This window comes from Necator americanus, chromosome I (assembly GCF_031761385.1).
Source record: "Necator americanus strain Aroian chromosome I, whole genome shotgun sequence".
NCBI lineage: Eukaryota > Metazoa > Nematoda > Chromadorea > Rhabditida > Ancylostomatidae > Necator > Necator americanus.
Window position 1 is genome coordinate 34,809,214 of NC_087371.1, and position 18,344 is coordinate 34,827,557.

The 18,344-nt window shown below is 39.0% G+C and overlaps 2 protein-coding genes across 4 annotated transcripts; both read left to right on the plus strand.

The window, feature by feature from the left end:
- Positions 1–4,090: 4,090 nt before the first annotated feature.
- RB195_007812 (uncharacterized protein) lies at positions 4,091–16,586 on the plus strand (the record flags this gene model as incomplete). Of its 3 annotated transcripts, XM_064181654.1 has the most annotated exons (23): positions 4,091–4,300; positions 4,462–4,521; positions 4,592–4,601; positions 4,656–4,712; positions 4,756–4,776; positions 5,485–5,534; positions 5,873–6,005; positions 7,942–8,043; positions 8,099–8,202; positions 8,277–8,439; positions 8,838–8,957; positions 9,325–9,437; positions 10,428–10,559; positions 10,769–10,903; positions 11,263–11,358; positions 11,841–11,930; positions 12,034–12,150; positions 12,454–12,558; positions 12,615–12,733; positions 13,619–13,736; positions 14,780–14,905; positions 15,227–15,325; positions 16,144–16,299. In XM_064181654.1, the coding sequence occupies 23 exons, from the start codon at positions 4,091–4,093 to the stop codon at positions 16,297–16,299; spliced, it is 2,436 nt and encodes an 811-aa protein (XP_064038427.1). The 3 variants fall into 3 exon arrangements, with proteins under 3 accessions (XP_064038427.1, XP_064038428.1, XP_064038430.1); XM_064181653.1 differs by lacking the exons at positions 4,091–4,300; positions 4,462–4,521; positions 4,592–4,601; ... (2 more) ...; positions 5,485–5,534; positions 5,873–6,005 and adding exons at positions 7,182–7,233; positions 10,015–10,125; positions 16,501–16,586 and having other exon boundaries at positions 16,144–16,267; XM_064181652.1 differs by lacking the exons at positions 4,756–4,776; positions 5,485–5,534; positions 5,873–6,005; ... (14 more) ...; positions 15,227–15,325; positions 16,144–16,299 and having other exon boundaries at positions 4,462–4,601; positions 4,656–4,713.
- Positions 5,133–5,656, plus strand: RB195_007813 (uncharacterized protein; the record flags this gene model as incomplete). Its single annotated transcript, XM_064181655.1, has 2 exons — positions 5,133–5,218; positions 5,485–5,656. The coding sequence occupies 2 exons, from the start codon at positions 5,133–5,135 to the stop codon at positions 5,654–5,656; spliced, it is 258 nt and encodes an 85-aa protein (XP_064038429.1).
- Positions 16,587–18,344: the final 1,758 nt, after the last annotated feature.

Genomic DNA, 18,344 nt, shown 5'->3' on the forward strand with positions numbered 1-18,344 from the left:
GTGACTTTCGAAAATATGCTAAAATATCTTATCGATGAATGATCTTTTCTAAGTACGAAGAGAGTTGTGGCCATTTTGAAATAAAAAAAAAGATCAATACCAATTCTGGGAACAACTCAAGGAAGTTGACCAAAAAAGTAAGGGAATTATTCTATCTTTCAAAAAAAGAAAAAGAAAGGCGAACAAAAAAAAAGACGGAGAATTTCGCTCACTTGGTGAGCGTAGTAAATGGAGGGTTAGTGAAGAGCCACTCATTTTTTCCCGACATATTCCTATCTTCATAGAATCTATGTTATGATAAGTGCAATAAAATGAAAATATCTGTGCTGGCCTGAACTTCGTTTCAACACGGAGCGTACGCGGAGAAATTTGAGACCGATGGTTTCGATGTCGTTAAAATTATGCAGCGCGTATGGATCGGATATATTCATAGTTGGGGGTCACAAGTCACATATTTGCGAGGAAACGAATGGATTCATAGAATACATACGAGTTGTTTTATTTTTTCTCTTCAATAAAATGAAAAGGATTTTTAAAAAAAGTAGGATGTGTAGGAATTCGAGCAAAAATCATTCATTATTCAAAAATCATCGTGTAATTTCGCGTCGAAGCACAACGGCGACAGCGCGTAGGAATTGGGCGGGACGGCCGAGCAGTTCTGCTTTGTTCCAGGTTTTTTTTTCCTTTGTGTTCATTCTGTTGATTGCTTATCTTTCACTGGAAACGTCAAAGAATAGCTTTTTATTCTCTATTGACGTTTATGATGCGCCAATTCATCATTTTTTTAGCAGTAGCGATGAGTTCGTGGTTAAACGTATGATTCATATACGGATCAGAGTTGAAAGTATGTCTTTTTTAGTGTATTCAGTCTGGGAACTGCAAAAACGTGTAGAATTTAAGTGATGGGCGAGATGTGTGATAGTTTTTGTTTGTTATGTTTTCATAGCAAAAGAAAAAAAAATGGAGGGAAATATTAGCGGTACCAGAAAATACTTTCCTTCTTTTGCATGCTAACTTTTTTTCTGTAATCTCAAGGGAAGTTGAGAGAATGTCGAAACGATTCTTTTACTTTTAGATTTTAACCAATATCTTTGTTTTTATGGCATATTTTTTGCAACACAGCTGATTTCTTGATTTCGAGCGCCGATGCTGTGTGGATCTTTTTACGGATCAATTTCACTTCCATGATGTCTTTTTTCAAATGTCAAAGTCCAGAACCAAAAATTTTTCGCTGCATACTCGACGTTACTCGTTATTCGAGTTTCGAAAATAGAACAATGTAAGCAAAAAGCTTCAAAAACTTATATAGAATAGCACTAAACATCTAAAGAGTCATAAGAGGTGGCTTGCTAGATACATATTGAATGATTTTGCTCTAATTAGACGAAAGGAAAACGCGATATTACTTTCTGGATAAACTCCAGATATAAGTACTAGAGTACACATTTCCCACGTTGAGTTAAAAAAGAAAAAGAAAACGAAAGAGCATCTACTCTTTTTTTGCCCATTTTAAGTATTCTAAACAGGCATAACTATCTTCATCAAAAAGAAGGAAAGAATGAAAATGAAGAAGAATAGGAATGAATGCAGGAATGAAGGCTTATTCCAAAAAAATTGATGAATTCCTTATTAAAATCGTTAAAAGAGGTTTCAGCTGTTCTAACTTTTTCTGCTACGAAAATTTCCATGGATATAGCAGCTAGAAAAGAGGAAGAAGTCTTTAGTAAATAAGGTTACGTTCCGGCTAGTTTGCGTATGTTTAATAAATCGATAAAATGTGAGTGTCTTCTCCGCGGGTGCTACGTCGATCCACGCTTTTCACGTGATCGTTGGACATTGTGACCCCGTGAACATGTGATATTCAAAGCCAATTTTTTTTTACATCCACAACAAACCTTTTTTTTTCATTGTTTGAGGCACTGTTTATATTTGGATATTTTGCTATAAGTTTGAATTTGGCAGCTGTTCGATGATGATTGAACCAGCTTTACAACTTTTTAGAGTGCTCTAACTCAGAAATTCGATTTTTTTGTTCGAAATTGAATTGATTTCACTAGCTGAGACTCGTTGTATACATTTTTCCTGTTCTTTCGAAGTTTTCTGGTCTTAACGTTCAAATTACGAATGTTTCTTGTATTCCTTTTCAAATGAACTCTAGGGAATAATGCTTGTTGGCCTTTAGATTTTTTTGGAATTACTGTCTGATTTGTAATCTGTCTTGATGTTATTTTCGAAAGTAGACAGTTTTTCAACGCCAAACCGGTTCGTGTCGACGATTTCCGTTTCTTCACACCGTTGTTACCAGTCAGTGAGTTTTGGTGGGTATTTGTGAACAAAACGGGTTCTTGATGAGAATTGAAGAGGTCGTTTGGACATACAGTAGAGTCAAAACGACATGAAGCACGGGGCAGTTTCGTAAGCGGCTACGCCCGAAGGGGTGCGATGGAGCGAAGCGATTAGGATCGAGCGAGGATCCCTGTTACCACCTCCGTTCCTTACTGCAGTTCGCGATGGTGTGACCACCTCGATTCCACCAGCTATCTCCACCGCGCCGCTTCGAGCGCAACCCCATACGCAACTGCACTGTGCTTCATGTCGTTTTGACCAGAATATAGGCGCTCAGCGTACACAACTGGTTGACCGCGATGCGCCTTCGATTGGGGCAGATTAGAGGGGAAATGAGGGCGTGTGTGGCGGCCGCGTCGCGTCAACCCCACTGGATGCCCCCGTTGGCTAATACAAACACATTAACTGTGGCTCCATTGTATAGATCTTTATACAGTATTGGTTGTGAAATTTCTCTACGTCGAGAGTCGTTTAGTGTCCAGACAGATATAGTCGGATAAAGCAAACCTCATCTCCGTCCGGCGTCTTTGTTGAGGAACGTTCACTTCGAGCGTTGTTTTTGCAGTGGAACTTAGCATATATAGAAATTAGATGTATGGTTGCATATGTCTCTGAATGGGTGAGAGGAAAAATTGTGATAGATATTCCTAGAAGAGCGTCGTGCTCCGTCGCATCGAATTCATCAAACTATGATATTTTGCAAAATAGCAGATCGTTTTTATTGTTTCTAATACGTCGCGGTGGGTTCACCTGGCAAATAAGTTGTTTTTTTTTTCAAAGAACCTGTACTGGCGAGTGCATGGCTAATTGCAAGAGAATAGTATGCGCGTGCGGTCGTCGGCATTTGTTGGAGCGTGGTTAGAGGGAGTAGTCGAGGTTTGTTTAGTTGATGTAAGATAGAATAGAATAAGCGTGAACCATATATTCTTAGCTTTTTTTTGTATTTTTATCGCTAAGGAGAATGTAGTGAGGTTCGTCTGCGAATCAAAACGTTCGATGGGTCGACACCGCTCCAGGCCAATCAAACCTTTATCACTCAACGGTTGATGGCTGGTCCCAGATATTTCTGATCTGATTGTCTGAAAACACTGATTTTATAGATCGATTAGCCCCCGCAAATCATGCATGAGCCATAAACACGTGCATACATTTTAAACGATCCTAAATTCAAAATCGCAGGCGTAGGCGGGTTGATTAACACCAGACTTTTTATCCTTTGTCATTTGTCCTTTATTTAAATCCCTACGTGTCATCCAATCCATTCATTCTTTTTTCGGCTTCATTGAAGTTGAATATGTTCGATTTTGATATGTTTTAATACAATATCTACATTTGAAATTGCTTATTGCATCATGTACACTGTCAGTTGAGTCTCTTATTTGAAAGGTACTTCATCGAGAATTTTATTCTGGCCTATTCCATTGTACAGTTTTCCCACTTTTCTGTACCAGAGCTTGTGTTACAGTTTTTATTGTTTAAAGTGGTTTTCAAGGAAGTTTTTTTTTTCAAAATTTGATAGATACGGTTGATGGAGAAGGAATACCAGCGATGTATTTCTCTGTATGAAAGCTGTTTGAACATCGTCAATGGGTGCAAATGTAATCTAAAGTTTTCTCTCTGATTCAATTCAGTTATACCTCAAAATATGGTTCAAAATTCCATAAAATCGTTCAATAGTTATCGCTCGCTTTGCTTTTTAAATGTTACGTGGATCCTATAAACGTAATGCACCAAACATTGTAGGATGGCTCCACATCGTGTTCTCTACAATGCTTTGTGCAAAGTAGGGGATAGAGTGGTGTACCCGGTATTGCCCTCATTCGCGAAACCTGCGTGGAACCATCCAGCTGGGCCAAAAACGGTCTTTTTCTGGGCTCCAACCATCAAATGGGCATTAATTGCTGCTGGATTAGCTGATCTTGCCAGACCAGCTAACAAGCTGTCAGTGTCGCAGGTAATTTTTGTATATCGATCGGATCTAGAGTTCGTTGTTAGGAAGAAAAACTGAAAAACGAGTGCTATTACCTTTCTTTACTCGCTCGCCATAAATATGAATGTGAAGGCCGCGGATCTTGTTGAAACGGATCTTCTTTGGTTCACCGTTTCCTTTTTCAGAATAGCGCACTTTGCGCTACTGGAGCCATCTGGACCCGCTATTGTCTCGTTATCACTCCGGTTAATTACTACCTCTCCAGTGTGAACTTCTTTGTTATGTGCACTGGACTTATTCAACTTTGCCGCATAGCGCATTACAGGTTTGCTTCAGTCACGATTCATGTGGTGAGATGCAAATCTGAGCTACTTTTTAGATATTCTCATCCCAATTGGGAACATGAACATCATCACAGACATCTTGAAGAATCATAGTATTTTTAAGTAGCCAATGCAATTGTGCCTTCACTTTTGGAGCCCTTCTCACGCTTAAATTATGTGAGTTTTCTCTTTTTTTTCGTGATGCGAAGTTTTATTACGACGGAGTGTTTGAAAATGTATAGTAGGATCAAAGCGACATGAATCACGGCACAGTTGCGTAAGCGGCTGCGCTCGAAGCGGTACGGTTGAGCGTAGCGGTTAGGATCGAAATAGGGACCTTGATGACAGCATTCCTAGCTGTAGTTCGTGATGGTCCCACCTCGATTCTAACCGTCACCTCCACCGGGTCGCTTCAAGCGCAGCTGCTTACGCATCAGTACCATGCTTCATGGCGTTTTCACCCTACTATACTTCTCTTTTGTTCTGTGAGTGTGCAAGAACTTTTGCCTCGATTGTTTTCCATAGTCTAAAGTATGGATCCTGACTTTTTTTTTGAATACATGAATCAGCTGTTCACGTGCTCTCGACGGAATTCTCGCAAGAGAGTGTTAGACATAAGGTTATTTTCGTCCAATTCGTTTGAATCGTGTAATTAACAACCACTTTTTTTTATGGCTAGCTATGGTGAACTTAACTACTTTGCAAAATTTCTACTCAACACCTAATTTTGCGAGACTTATGTCATTATCGGGAAAATATCATAGAAAGGGATTGATAGAATTGTAGTAAAGTTGAAGTGTACATTTATCATTTCGCATATTCAAATTGTTCGTTTTCAGGAGGGAAAAACTTGAATTTGTGAAGTAACTTTGCCTTTATTTTCAGGTTTATTCGAATTCATACCTTCGGTACTCTTTATCTCTCCCTTTCTGACGGTACAGGAAATACCTCGAAGGATTTCCGAGCATCTCTTCTTTTTATGACCATTTCTTCCTTCAATACCTCCTCTTTGCATGAATTGTCTTTAATTAATGTTCTTTTGCGTGAGCATAAATAAATATCGGTCTATCTCGATGTTTGTTTTTTTCGTAACATTCTGAACAGCTGTTAACACATTTTACTGATTGTTGCTTGGACAACATAGAGTTTAAAGAGCAAGGAACGAGAGGGCAGTGGGCTCCAACGTTGTGAGGAAGTCTTCAGCGCTTCAACATGGATGAGGGAGCGTGCGGTAACGTGGAAACCTGAAGGAAAAGATAGAATAGTTTTGTAGATTACGAAAATGAGTGTGGCTCCTCTCAACTCTACCGTAATTGTCCCAGAAGATGGCATGGGACCTGTTCTAGTTCTTACCAAGTACGCCACCATTTTGAAATGCTCCGGTCTCCTCAACGGTCCATTTATTGGTTTAACTTAAATAGGCTGATGAGAAGGCCCAATTGATTATCGACTACTCTTTCGTGGACGCGGAGCGTGTACAAGGGTGGTGCTCAACTACCTCTTGAGAAGTAAGGCGGTTCATACGTCGTTTTTTTTAGGAAGATCCTAGAGGATCGAGTGCGGCAACGCTCATACTCGTAATCTACACTCCAAACTTCATGTTTACTATCAGGTTTTCAACGAATACGTCAGTTTCGTGATACGCTGCCTCCAAATGAATGAAAATGAAGGTTCACTACAGTAGGAAGCGTAGATGTAACAGATTTAGAAATTTGTAGGTCAATTTTCTCGTACTGGATAAGGTCTTATCACACTTTCCTACCAATTAACATAAATACTAACTTTCGTAACTTGAAATACAGAGCTAGCTTCATTACAGAAGATTGGATGAGGATTCCATAAGTAAAAAAGACTGAGGATAATAAAAGACTTCAGTGTTGGGTGGATCTGAAATACGACGTTAATTTCAGTGTTTCTTACGTACCGTACGTACTTCTTTCACTATAGTCTGGTTAAAACGACATGAAGCTCGGTGTAGTTGCGTAAGTGAGCTCAAAGCGGCGCGGTGCAGCCAGCGGTTGAGATCGAGGTGGGACCATCGCGAAGTGCGGCGGTGATTGGTGCTGGTAAGGGTCCCATCTCGACGCTAATCGCTACGTTTCACACAGCAACGCTTCGAGCGCAACCGCTTACGCAACTGCATTGAGCTTCACGTCGTGTTCACCCGATTATTCTTTCGACGGAATAATCACGTGTAGTTGAATCCAAGGCCACTTTGTGTTCAGTGGATATCAATAGAGGTTTTTTTTATCAATAGAGTTTTTTTTTCCTCCTTTCGGCCCTTACATGTATCAGATAAAGTACTGGCCAAGATTTAAGCCTTATTTTCTTCGGAGAAATTGACGGTGCTGACGGAGGACAAAGAAAAGACTCAAAAGAGTAGCGGTACAAATTAGTTAAAGTTATGGAACGTCAGAATTATTAGATAAACTAATAGACTAGGAGACTTTTTAGATTATTTCTTCTGAACACCGTTTGTTGGTGCAAATGCCCCTAAAAGCCTTCCGTTAAGTAATTCAACGAGGCAAAGAGGTGTTCGAGCAATTTCCGGAGAGTAACGCGCAGAAATTAGTTAATAGGTCATGTTGGTCGGCTTTCTTGCGGTTCTTCTCATTGCTTCTGGACATAAAATAGGTTAATTCAGTTTTTTTCCAAAGAACAATAGTTTTTTTCAGAAGAGGAATCAAATGAGAAAGTCTTTGAAGTAGGTACGAATTCTATGTTTTAAAATAGATTTGTTTTAATTTAGTTGAAAATTCTGTTTTGAGGTAAGCAGCGGTCTATAGTCTTTGTAATTGGGTCCCATAGGCACACTTCAGGAAATTGTAGCTTCGAACATTGATTTCAGCTTATTTACAGTTCAATCAGCAGACAACAACAATGTCTAACCTTTGTGTTATTGCGTAATCGGTCACAATCGTGTTGGGACCCTCAAGTCTAGCTTTTATTTGGCTGCAGAAAGGTCTAGATGAACAAGGGTCCCATCATGTCACATTTGCCCATCTGCAAACACATTTCTATCAAGCTTCATGTCGTTTAGACTGTATCTAAAACATTGACACTTTTTCAAGCTTTCAAGCCACAAGCTCGCGCTTTTTTTCAGATTTTCAAATAAATTTTTCAAGTTTTTCAAATAAAGATTTAGATATGGATTTATTATTTTTGAACAATTTTTGACCAACTGAAGGCACGGTTATCCCCTGCTGTGGTTTGAATTCTATTATATTTATTTTTATATTACTTTTATTTTTAAATTTCTTTTATTTTTATTATCTATTAGTTCTATTATTTACTACTTCCTATTCCATAGGCAATGCATATGCGAAAATTCAACAAATTCAGCCGTACCATCCGAGCTGGAGACAACAGTGAAAAGAATTTGGCCGTCCGGTTTCGAATGGATCGTGTACAAATCCCGACCGGTGTATAGGATTACTCCAGAATGTGAGTGCACGATGACTTCAAAGTGCTCTCTGTGTTCGCATTCATACTTCTGCAGTTTGTCGTGCGATTTCCGATGGAGCTGTGGCAGCGATTCTTCCGCTGTCCGAAGGGAACAAATTTGCGTACGCAGCGGCAGCGTTTATAGAAAGCGTGGCGAGAGTAAGCAGAAATTCAATCAATAATTTGAAATTCTGATTCGAAAACATCGTCTCTTCTGTTTTGTGGAGTTTCAGAAAAGCGCTATTCCATCCGTACGTTTCGATGAACGTCCGCTAAAAGATCCAGGACATGCGATTTCGTTGGTGGCTCCGTTCGATGCACGATCTGATGCTGTGGTTACTTTCATTCGACGAGAGGGTTGGGAAGATGTTGTGCTGCTTTACAATACTGACGATGGTTAGTAGTGAATTATTTATTAAGGCTGAATTCTATTAGAGTAATGTAAAGGCTATCCAGAAAAATCGGGAAAATCCACCCTTTTTTTCTTAGAAAATTCCCCCTCCCCCCCCGAAAAAAAAAGAAGTTGACAGTTGATTTGTGAGCGTACAAGGATAGAATCCATAGAGAAGAACCTTTCGTTTTTAGTTTTTTTTTAACATTTCTATTATTTTCTTTTTTCTTATTTTTTTTTGTTTTTTAACCCTTGTTTTGTGAACGTAAAAAGAACGAATCCATAGAGAAGAACCTCCCGTTTTAAGCCCTCGCTCAAGATCCACTATGCAAGCTTAAGAACTTAACACAACAAACATAAAAATCGCACAAATTTCAGATGAACTCGATTTTTATCGATTTAGAATTCATCGATCTCACTCGAATTATTTCGGCCAGCAATTTTGGGAAACCATATCGTTGTCATCTTGTGAAATTACCGAGTGATGTTCGTCCTGGATTGAAACATGTGAAAAATACTTACGGTATTTTCTTTCATATCATATTTTTTTTTATTATTTTTTATTCTTTCATACCATATTTCTTTCATATATCATATATTTCTTTCAATTTGTCTTCTATGAAGATTTGCTTTGGAAACGTCAACAAGGTTTTTTTTTCTAAAAAATAATTTTTTGAAGTAAAGTAGAAGACTTTCAGACAGAGCGGTTTTCTCACTTGTGCGATGAGTATTTTTACTACTATGGAAAAAATTCTTTTCTAATTTTGGAAAGGATGAATAATTTTATATTTATCTACAGTAACCTCAATCAATGCCGGAATTTTTTTCCACTTTCCACAGAGGGATTTCTTTTTTGTTACCATTTGTGCTGTTAAATCTGCCTTTTCCAGCTAATCCACGTTTCGTTGTTCACATGGCGCTGGGAAAAATTCCGCCATTGTTGGCGGCAGCTGCTGAATTCGGTCTCTGCGGAACAATGAATCATTATGTAATGTTACATTGGGTAAGAAACTATTATGTTTATTAATGAGATTTTTAAATTTAAAAATAACTCTTTTCTTGCATTAATTTTTATAACAATATGGGTCTGTGCGTGTATGAGGACCAAAAGTATTTTTTTCTCGAAAAAAAAAACCAAAATTTAAAAAGCTATTCGCATATGGTGTTCGTGTGAATTGTTTAACATACACTGAACAGGAAAATTTAGTACGTCTTCAGCAGATTTTTTTAACATTATTTTTAAAAGTTGAAGCGAATGTGGCGTAGTCAGTAAGAGGTTCCGTTTCCTGTACGATCTATCGGAGGCTCGAATCCGTCCTAACGCTCAACAAGCCCTTCACCCTTCCGGGGAAGTCATTGTATAGGCCAGTTACACGTTCGTAAACCTCAAACGATTCTGAATTGAAATGAACGTTATGGCGCGGGTCCCAAGCGGATTGACTCACGCCAGACACCGTGTCCTGTATCGTTTCGCTGTGAAAATGGATTTTTCCTGAGATTTAAGGATTAAGAAATTCACTTCACACTAGTTTTCGTTGAAAAAAAAATCATTAAACTTGTAATTACTCTATTCTGTTCAGGATACACTTCTGCTAGATCCTATCAACACTTCAACAACTGAAAATTGCAATATAACAACATTTTCTCTGTTCGATCGAGACTTTCTGCCGCAAAATCTCCGGAGGACAACGGTGAGATCTATTTCAATATGTTGGAAACTTATTTCAGGACCTCTATCTCTCTTTTATCCATCTTTCCCTCCAACCAGCGGATGCTCAATGAATAATAGAATTTGAATTCATCCTTCTCACATCCTTGGCACGAAATTGAGCGTAAGAAATAAATAAATAAATAAATAGATAAATAAATAAACACAACTGACCAATTCTAGGATTTCGTTTTTCTTCTTCCCTTTGCTTTTTTCTTTCTTCTTCTTCAAAACTTCCTAACCGTGATAGAATTTTCGTGATTACGTCTCTTTTTGATCATTCAGCTCCTTGACGCAGTATGGAAAGATACTCTTAGCGTGCTTAATTCATCGTTATCCACTGTCCATTATAACGGTCGTCCGAAATGTGAGATGTCGTGGATTGATGGAGCGGCGATCACGAAAGCGATGTTTGATGTAAGTCGGATTGAGAATGGTTTTTTTCTTCTGGATTGAGGGAGATAACGCCCTGCTCCACTGCTATTTTCGACTCGTTTCGCATAGTTTTCTTGCTTGATGAAACCATAATCCTAGAACGTGGATTTTTCAAACATTCGAGATTTTAATCCGTTAATATCTTTGTTTGAATTCCAGCCACTAGATGGTATGATCGCACAATTTCTCAGGTCAACACCACTGGAATTACTGGAAGAATCACTGTAAATCATTGGGGAACACGTACAAACTTCACAATTCATATAAATAAGAAGAAAGGTCGACAGTTGCATAAATACGCTGAATGGTCTAGTTCATCTGGTCAGGTGAGATTTGCAGCAAAATTTCCTCTTTTTTTTGGGAAATGAATTTAAATAGTTCCGAATGGAAGGACCGTTCAGTTTGAACTGAATTAAGAAATTTTCTAAGTTAACACTTTTCGGAATTCATAGGGTTAAACGAGAGTTTTATGAGAAAAGGCAAATTTGCTATTGGAAGTTATCGATCCGTGAAGATCACTGAAGACGAGGCGGTATCTTTTAGTCCTCTGCACTTTTGACTTGTTCAGAGTTCGCTCCAATCCTAAAGAGGTGGGCGGGGCCTTCAGCGCGTTGCGACGCGCGCTGCGTATGCGGCGTGTGCGGGTCTTGAAGGGAATGAATGGTTCATCCGGTTGCACTTTCAGATTACTACTCCGAATGCTATGGAGGCAAAGAGTTCGTTACCTCTGAGTCAACGAGAGACACTTGAGAACAAAACGCTCAAAGTATCAGTTTACCTGGTAGGTGTCACGAATATATTTTATTTACTTATTTATTTTTATTTTTTACATTGTAATAATACAATACAATAATACAGTAATATAGTAATAATAATACAAGTATAGTAATAGTAATAATATAGTAATAGTAATAATACAATAATATAGTAATAATTTTACATTGCTGATTTTTCTCACGTAACGAATGACAGTTCCTGACTTCTTTGATGGCAGTACCATAGAAATCAATGAAATACCGTTCTTTAAGTACTATACGATTCAATTTCCACAATTTTTACACTCAATAATATTTCACGATGTTCATGGTTGTCCCCAAATGTCTTCAACCAGGTTGCCGCGACGCGTGCGTCCGCCGCAGCGCAGACATTCCTTGTTTTTTTCTTTTCTTGAGCACACTTTTGCATTTTTAATCCACCTCGAAGCATTTGGCGCCAACATTAGCGTTACGTATCACATATGATCCTTCATTAAATCACTCTCAGGAAGCTCCGTTTGTGATGCAGCGCGAGAATTCAAACCAGGATTCCGCTGGAGATGACAAATATGAAGGATATTGTATCGATTTGCTTAAGGTAAATGTGAACACTTTACGATATTTCCTATCCACTAATAAGTACGGTTCTATGGGCGTTTTATCAAGACGACAGAATGATCTGAACGTAATTTTCTTTCCAGAAAATTGCTAAACAGGCTAAATTCAACTATACAATTCATGAAGTCAAAGACAAAGCGTACGGGATTCGTGAGGATAATGGGAAATGGAATGGAATGGTTGGTGAGCTGATGAACGGGGTAAGTTAAGCGATTTCCCCTCCCCCCTTCCCCCTCCCTCTCCCTCTCCCTCTCCCTCTCCCTCTCCCTCTCCCTCTCCCTCTCCCTCTCCCTCTCCCTCTCACTCTCCCTCTCCCTCTCCCTCTCCCTCTCCGTCCCCCTCTCCCTTTCCCTCTCCCTCCCCTCTCCCTCTCCCTCTCTCTCTCCCTCTCCCTCTCCCTCTCCCTCTCCCTCTTCCTCTTCCTCTCCCTCTTCCTCTCCCTCTCCCTCTCCCTCCGTTCCCTCAGGAGAATCAAATCCATAGCTAAACGATAACGATTTCAGGAAGCTGACCTTGCCGTCGCCTCGCTAACTATAACCTATAGTCGTAGTGAAGTGATCGATTTCACTGTTCCATATATGCATCTGGGAATATCGATTCTTTTCAAGGTGAGATCGATCCGAAAGATCTACCAGAGTTCATTTCTAATCTGTTCCGCTTCCAGAAACCACAAACTGCAGAATCGGATTGGTTTATGTTTCTTTGGCCGCTTAGTTGGGAAGTATGGTTGTGCACATTCGCTTCCTACCTGGTCACCTCTATCGCTCTATGGCTTAATTCGAAGTAAGGAGGTGTTAATCCAGATTTGGGAACATAAAAAAGCTCAAAAAATTAAAATTATTCCGCTCAAATATGTTCTTAAAAAATTAAGAGAATCGAAAAAACTAAAAAAAAAAACTAAATCCAACAACTAACTAGGAGAAATTCTGCTCGCTATGATTTTTTTCTTTTGCAATTTGTAAATTTTGAATTTTTTTTTTGAATGAATAAATTTTTGTAAATTTAGAATGCTCCATAAAAAAATAGAATCGAGCGCTTTTTTTGTTAGATTATCTTATATTAGGAATTCTTGAATTAAAAGCCTCCTCCGACAAAATTTCATCGTCGCGAAAGGGTCCTAAAAAAACCGTTAATTTCTGCACAAATTGAGAAGGATTCTCATCAGCGATCTTAATTACTTGGAGGAATCCTTTCCAGAAGCTACCGTACGATTTGTCCAAAAATATTTCCAAAAAATCCAGGATAAGTTCCAGGGTTTCCTTGCAGGGTTACGGGTCCCTTCTGGCGACGATAGAATCTTATCCCAGTAATTATTAATTCAATTATTAATAGGATAAGAAATTGACAACAAAAGAGGGAAGAAAACTGAAGAAATTGGCGATTTTTTTGATTAAATAATTAATTTAGAAGATTTAATTTAATTTAACAAGAAGAAAGAAGATTCAAGAACTTGGCAACTTTTATTGATTAAATAATTAATTTCTTAATATAAGAATTTGTAACACAGGATAATTTAAGAAGCAATTTTTTCTTTAAATCATATTGTTGTAAGGAACATCTGAGCTTTAACAAAAAGGTTAAAAATATATTATTTATGTTTATATTTGTTTGGGAGAAAATATTTATGAATTTGAATTCAGAAATAATTTCAAACAAATTTTGTAATAGGATAAGTCCATTCGAAAAATTGGAACGTAACAATGAAACGGGACATTGGGACAAGGTGGACAATCAGTTCAGTTTTCGTAATGCATGCTGGTTCACCGTCAGTTCATTGATGCAACAGGTAGGAGAATTAGTTCACGTCAATACTGAAAAAAAAACAGCTAATGTGCGAGGTTAATGGTCTTTTACGAGGTCTCGCTCAATTGTCACCGGCGCTAGGATAACAGTAAGGGGTTTTCCGAGAGTTTTTCTATTGATTCGACGCTCCTGTAGCTCCTGGAGCCAGGATTGGCATTGATCCTTCTTTATTATATATTTTTATATTCTTTTACTACTTTATTTAATCTTTTTTACTTTTTTAAAATTATTTTTTTGATTTTATTTACTTATTTATTATTATTATTATTATTTCACTTCTTATTATTAATACAGCTAACGACTTTTCGGCGTTATCGCCTGAGGAAATCAAATCCAACAGTGAATTTGTCCTCTCAAGCGCATCATCATCCTTAAGAGAGCATCCAAACGTTAGGTAAACCAAAAAAACAACACATCCGGCTAGCGCTTACCTCATTTTCTGGAATCTGCTATCGTAACAAACCACCACGGACCACAACTATGAGTTGCGAGGGGTTTCTGTGAGGGACCCGCCGACGGCTCGCCCCGTATCAAATCCGTACAGAAGAAAATAGAAAATAATACAGATCAAAACCTATACAGAGCAATTTTTCGAGCTGTTGATGGTTGTTTTCTCCTTCCTTATCGTCCGTTTTCTTCTGGTTACATGAGGACAAATAAAATAAAGGATAAACTTTCTGGCGTTAATCAATCCGCTTGGGACCCGCCCCACTACGTTCACTTCAATTCAGAATCGTGAAATTGGCCCATACAATGACTTGCGGGGGCTAGGCGATGGGTCAAGTCAGTGTTTTTATCCTCTCAGACAGGTCTGGTACCAATTTATTGACCCCGGAGTGATGAAATGTTTGGTGAGCACTAGAGCGGATTCGAACTTCCGATCGATCGTGCAGACAGCGGAACCTCTAACCGACTGCGCCACATCCGCCCGGTTACATGAGGATACGGTTGTAGAACGTGTGTTGTCTGTGCTCCGTGGTCAGGATAAATGTTCAAACGAACTACTAAATGTTCAGATTTTTTTAGGGTTGTGAACTGTCCCCAAGGGCACCGAGCACTCGAGTCGCCACAGCTGTTTGGTGGTTTTTCGCCCTGATTCTGATTTCATCGTACACGGCCAACTTGGCCGCTTTCCTGACCACTCAGCGAATGGTAAGAAACCTGTTTTCAGGGAAAATTCACTAAATTTTAAAGTATATTTTCAAAAAACTTTAAAGAAAATTTTATTTCTTGGGGAAATCTTTAAGGAAATTTCATTTTTTGAAGGAATTTTAGAGAAAAATTTCAAACAATCGTCAAAAAACGACTGAAAATTGCTGTTTAGGTTACTCCCATAGAAAATGCAGACGATTTGTCATTACAGACAAAGATTAAATATGGCACGTTAGGAAGAGGATCCACAATGTCGTTTTTTAATGTTGGCAAGCTTCACTTTTCCCAAATTTCCTTTAAGGACCTGAGTTTTCGTTTCAGGATTCAAAAATAGATACCTACGAAAGAATGTGGAAACTGATGTCCAGCAATCCTAGCCTATTTGTGAGCTCATCGAAAGAAGGAATCGCTCGAGTGAAGGTGATTACTTTACCGATAGTGTTACGCGTAGGTAAAAGTGTTCCTCACCTCATCCAGTGACTCCATCCTCGACTAAGAACGAGTCAAGAATTTTTACAAGAAGCTCTGGTAAACAATAGGAATGGACATGGTCCACAGTTCAGTCAGAATCCGCGACCCCCTAGGCTCTGCTCGCGACCCTCACTGCGCTCAAAATGCGGTTACGGTAGACATGCGCGCGGTAGGACCCTCCTCCGATTCCACTTTTGGACTAGAAGCCTGTTGCTAATTACACTCCGAGGATATGGTCACAGTGGACTAGTCGGTTGAGAACGGGAGCGGGGAAGGAGGATCCTAGAGGTACTCGAACTTCGTCACAGGATCTGAGCACGGGATCCACGAGAGCTTCTCGATCATGTCTGAAAGAAAGAAATGATGAATGAATGAAAATAAAATAAACGAAAATGACTTTGTGCCGCAGGTCCTGGACAGAACCATTCTCTTCTGTGTCCTGGACAGCGGTTCTATCCTGGATGCCTCATTCTCGTTCAGTCTCCCGTTGAGCCGCAGTCGCTGCGGCCATATTACGGCATATTGCACCACGGATCAATTTGCTCTGACCGTACTGTACTTCAATTTTCTGCTTCCAAGTAAAGAAAAGTTTATTTACACTAATACCTCATGTCTGTAATTTTTCTGAGCCCATACCTCTTCCTGATGTTGTCCCACCACCAAAGATTCCTATTTTTCTATTTTAAATTCGTATTCCTTTTTTTCTTTCCTTTTTTTCCTAAGGGTTTTCAACTGCCATTTGTACTCGGTGAACATTAATCTTACAGAGCTCCGATTATGCCTATTTAATGGAGTCATCGATGCTCGAATATGCTGTAGAACGTGACTGTGAACTCATGCAAATTGGTGGCCTTCTTGACCAGAAAGGTTACGGTATTGGTTTACCGAAAGGTGAGAAATTTCTCAATTGGAACCATGAGTGAAAAATTTTGTGCTGACACTTTGTTCTGCTGTTTAATTTAAATTTCTGTTATGTCCACAACCTTCCAAACATTCTTTTAGAAACCATATCCATAATGGCTTCGGATGTAGTGCGAGAGAGGCAAAAAAAAGAAAAGAAAAAGAAAACAGTGCAGTGTTGCCGGAAAAATGATCGTTTCGTTTCAATTTTTCTACTTTTCGAGGTTGGACCGCTGCTTGGAAGAGGTTTCTGGATATGATCGAGTTAAAGCGGCAAGTGGTTGGAGTCGAGATGGGACTGGAGCCATGAGAGGAATTGGGGAGGGTCCCAACTCAATTCTAATCGCTCCCTCCACCATGCCGCTTCGAAAAGAGCCGCTTGTGCAAATGTACCAAGCTTGAGCTCATTTTGACCCGTCTACAGTTACCCAGCTGTATTGTCTAGCGGAAAGTGGATATAGAGCTGTCGCCGAACGCGTTCACCCGTGCTAACGCTACGCATCGCAGAGCGCGTGCGCTGCGTCCGCCGAACAATAGCGCAACTATGCTGCGCTGATTAGCTCCTCATAGCAGCAATGACCGCAGACACGTCACATTAGGGATTACATGGCGGCTGGTTCCCAAGAAAAATGAAAAGTACACTATTTTATGGAAATATGTTTCCACCTGGGGCGAGGTTAAAGATCCGTTGTAGCCGCACTGTCGATGGTTCAAAACCGCCCTCGTGCAAACCAAACCTTTACCCAAACTCGGATGCCACTTTATCCATTACTTTATCCTTTACATTCTTATTTATTGTAGTAGTATTTATAATTATATAGTGTTTTAAGTTAGAGAACTTAAAAAAAAGAAAAAAAAGAACAGAGAAGTTAAAAAAAAGAAAAAAAGAGCTTTGTATTCAAAGGTCAAAAAAAGTAGGACTCTTTTCATATTTGTAGACCGATCCATTCCTCCACAGTCAGGTTGAATACGCTGTTCATCAAAATAGCTTCTTTTTTTTTTAAAAAAAAAGAGTACTGATCCATGAAATAGGTTGTATCTTGAAAAGAATTTTCTCAACATCGAAGATCAAATCTGATCGATCTGAAATTTGATTCTAGGATCGAAAAAAAGGCGGGAAAAAAGAGAAACCAACCACTTCATATTTCTGTGGATCGACCACTCTTCCGCATCCGTGGACTCCTAACGCCTTCCCTGGTCTCGGGATGGCAATCCAAAATTTATGTCCGACACAACGCCATGATGGCGTAGGTTGAACCCTACTAGTACCTCGATTTGGGTCTATTCAGACACAGACCACCAACTTCCATGGCTCCTCATTTACGGATGCACCGTACACTTTACAAGCTGACCAGCTTCTATCAACACGAGAAAAATAAAATCCGGCAGATCAAGCATTCACGTCAAGTTCAGACAGATTTTGTGCATACATGTGAGAACAGGGGAGACCTGTGACGACACGTCTAGCCTTGTAGAAGTACGGCGGATAACTCGTACGGTCGGAGGATTCATGAATGGATCTCTCTCATCCAGGTGAAAACTCGTCCATCTGTAATCCTAAACCCATCTAATCGTGTGTAAAGGGGGTTTTTTCCCACTAATTTGTTTATTTATTCGAAAAATGCTTAAAGAATTTGTGAGAGAAAAAAAGAAAAGGAGGATGAAGAAGGAAAACAGTCACTTAATTCGCTCCTTATTCAGAGTAATCCAGAAAATGCGGGTGGGCAGAGTTTGAAGATCTGAACAATAGTGGAGATCAAAACAAATAGATAAAATAAATAGTAATAAAGAAATAAGAAAAAAATGTAAAAATAAAGTAATAGTAGTAGTAATAAATAATACAATGTAATAATAATAGAATAAGCAGAATAGTAATAAATAAAACAGATAATAACAAATCAAATATGATTAAAAAAGGAAAAATAGTAGATGAAATAAAGTAACAAGTAAAAATGCATAAAATACAATGGATAGATAAAAATAAATAAATAAAGAAATGGAATAAACGAAAACGACCGTCATCACACTAACGCATGGGCCTTATTTGCTACGATTTTTAGATAAGATA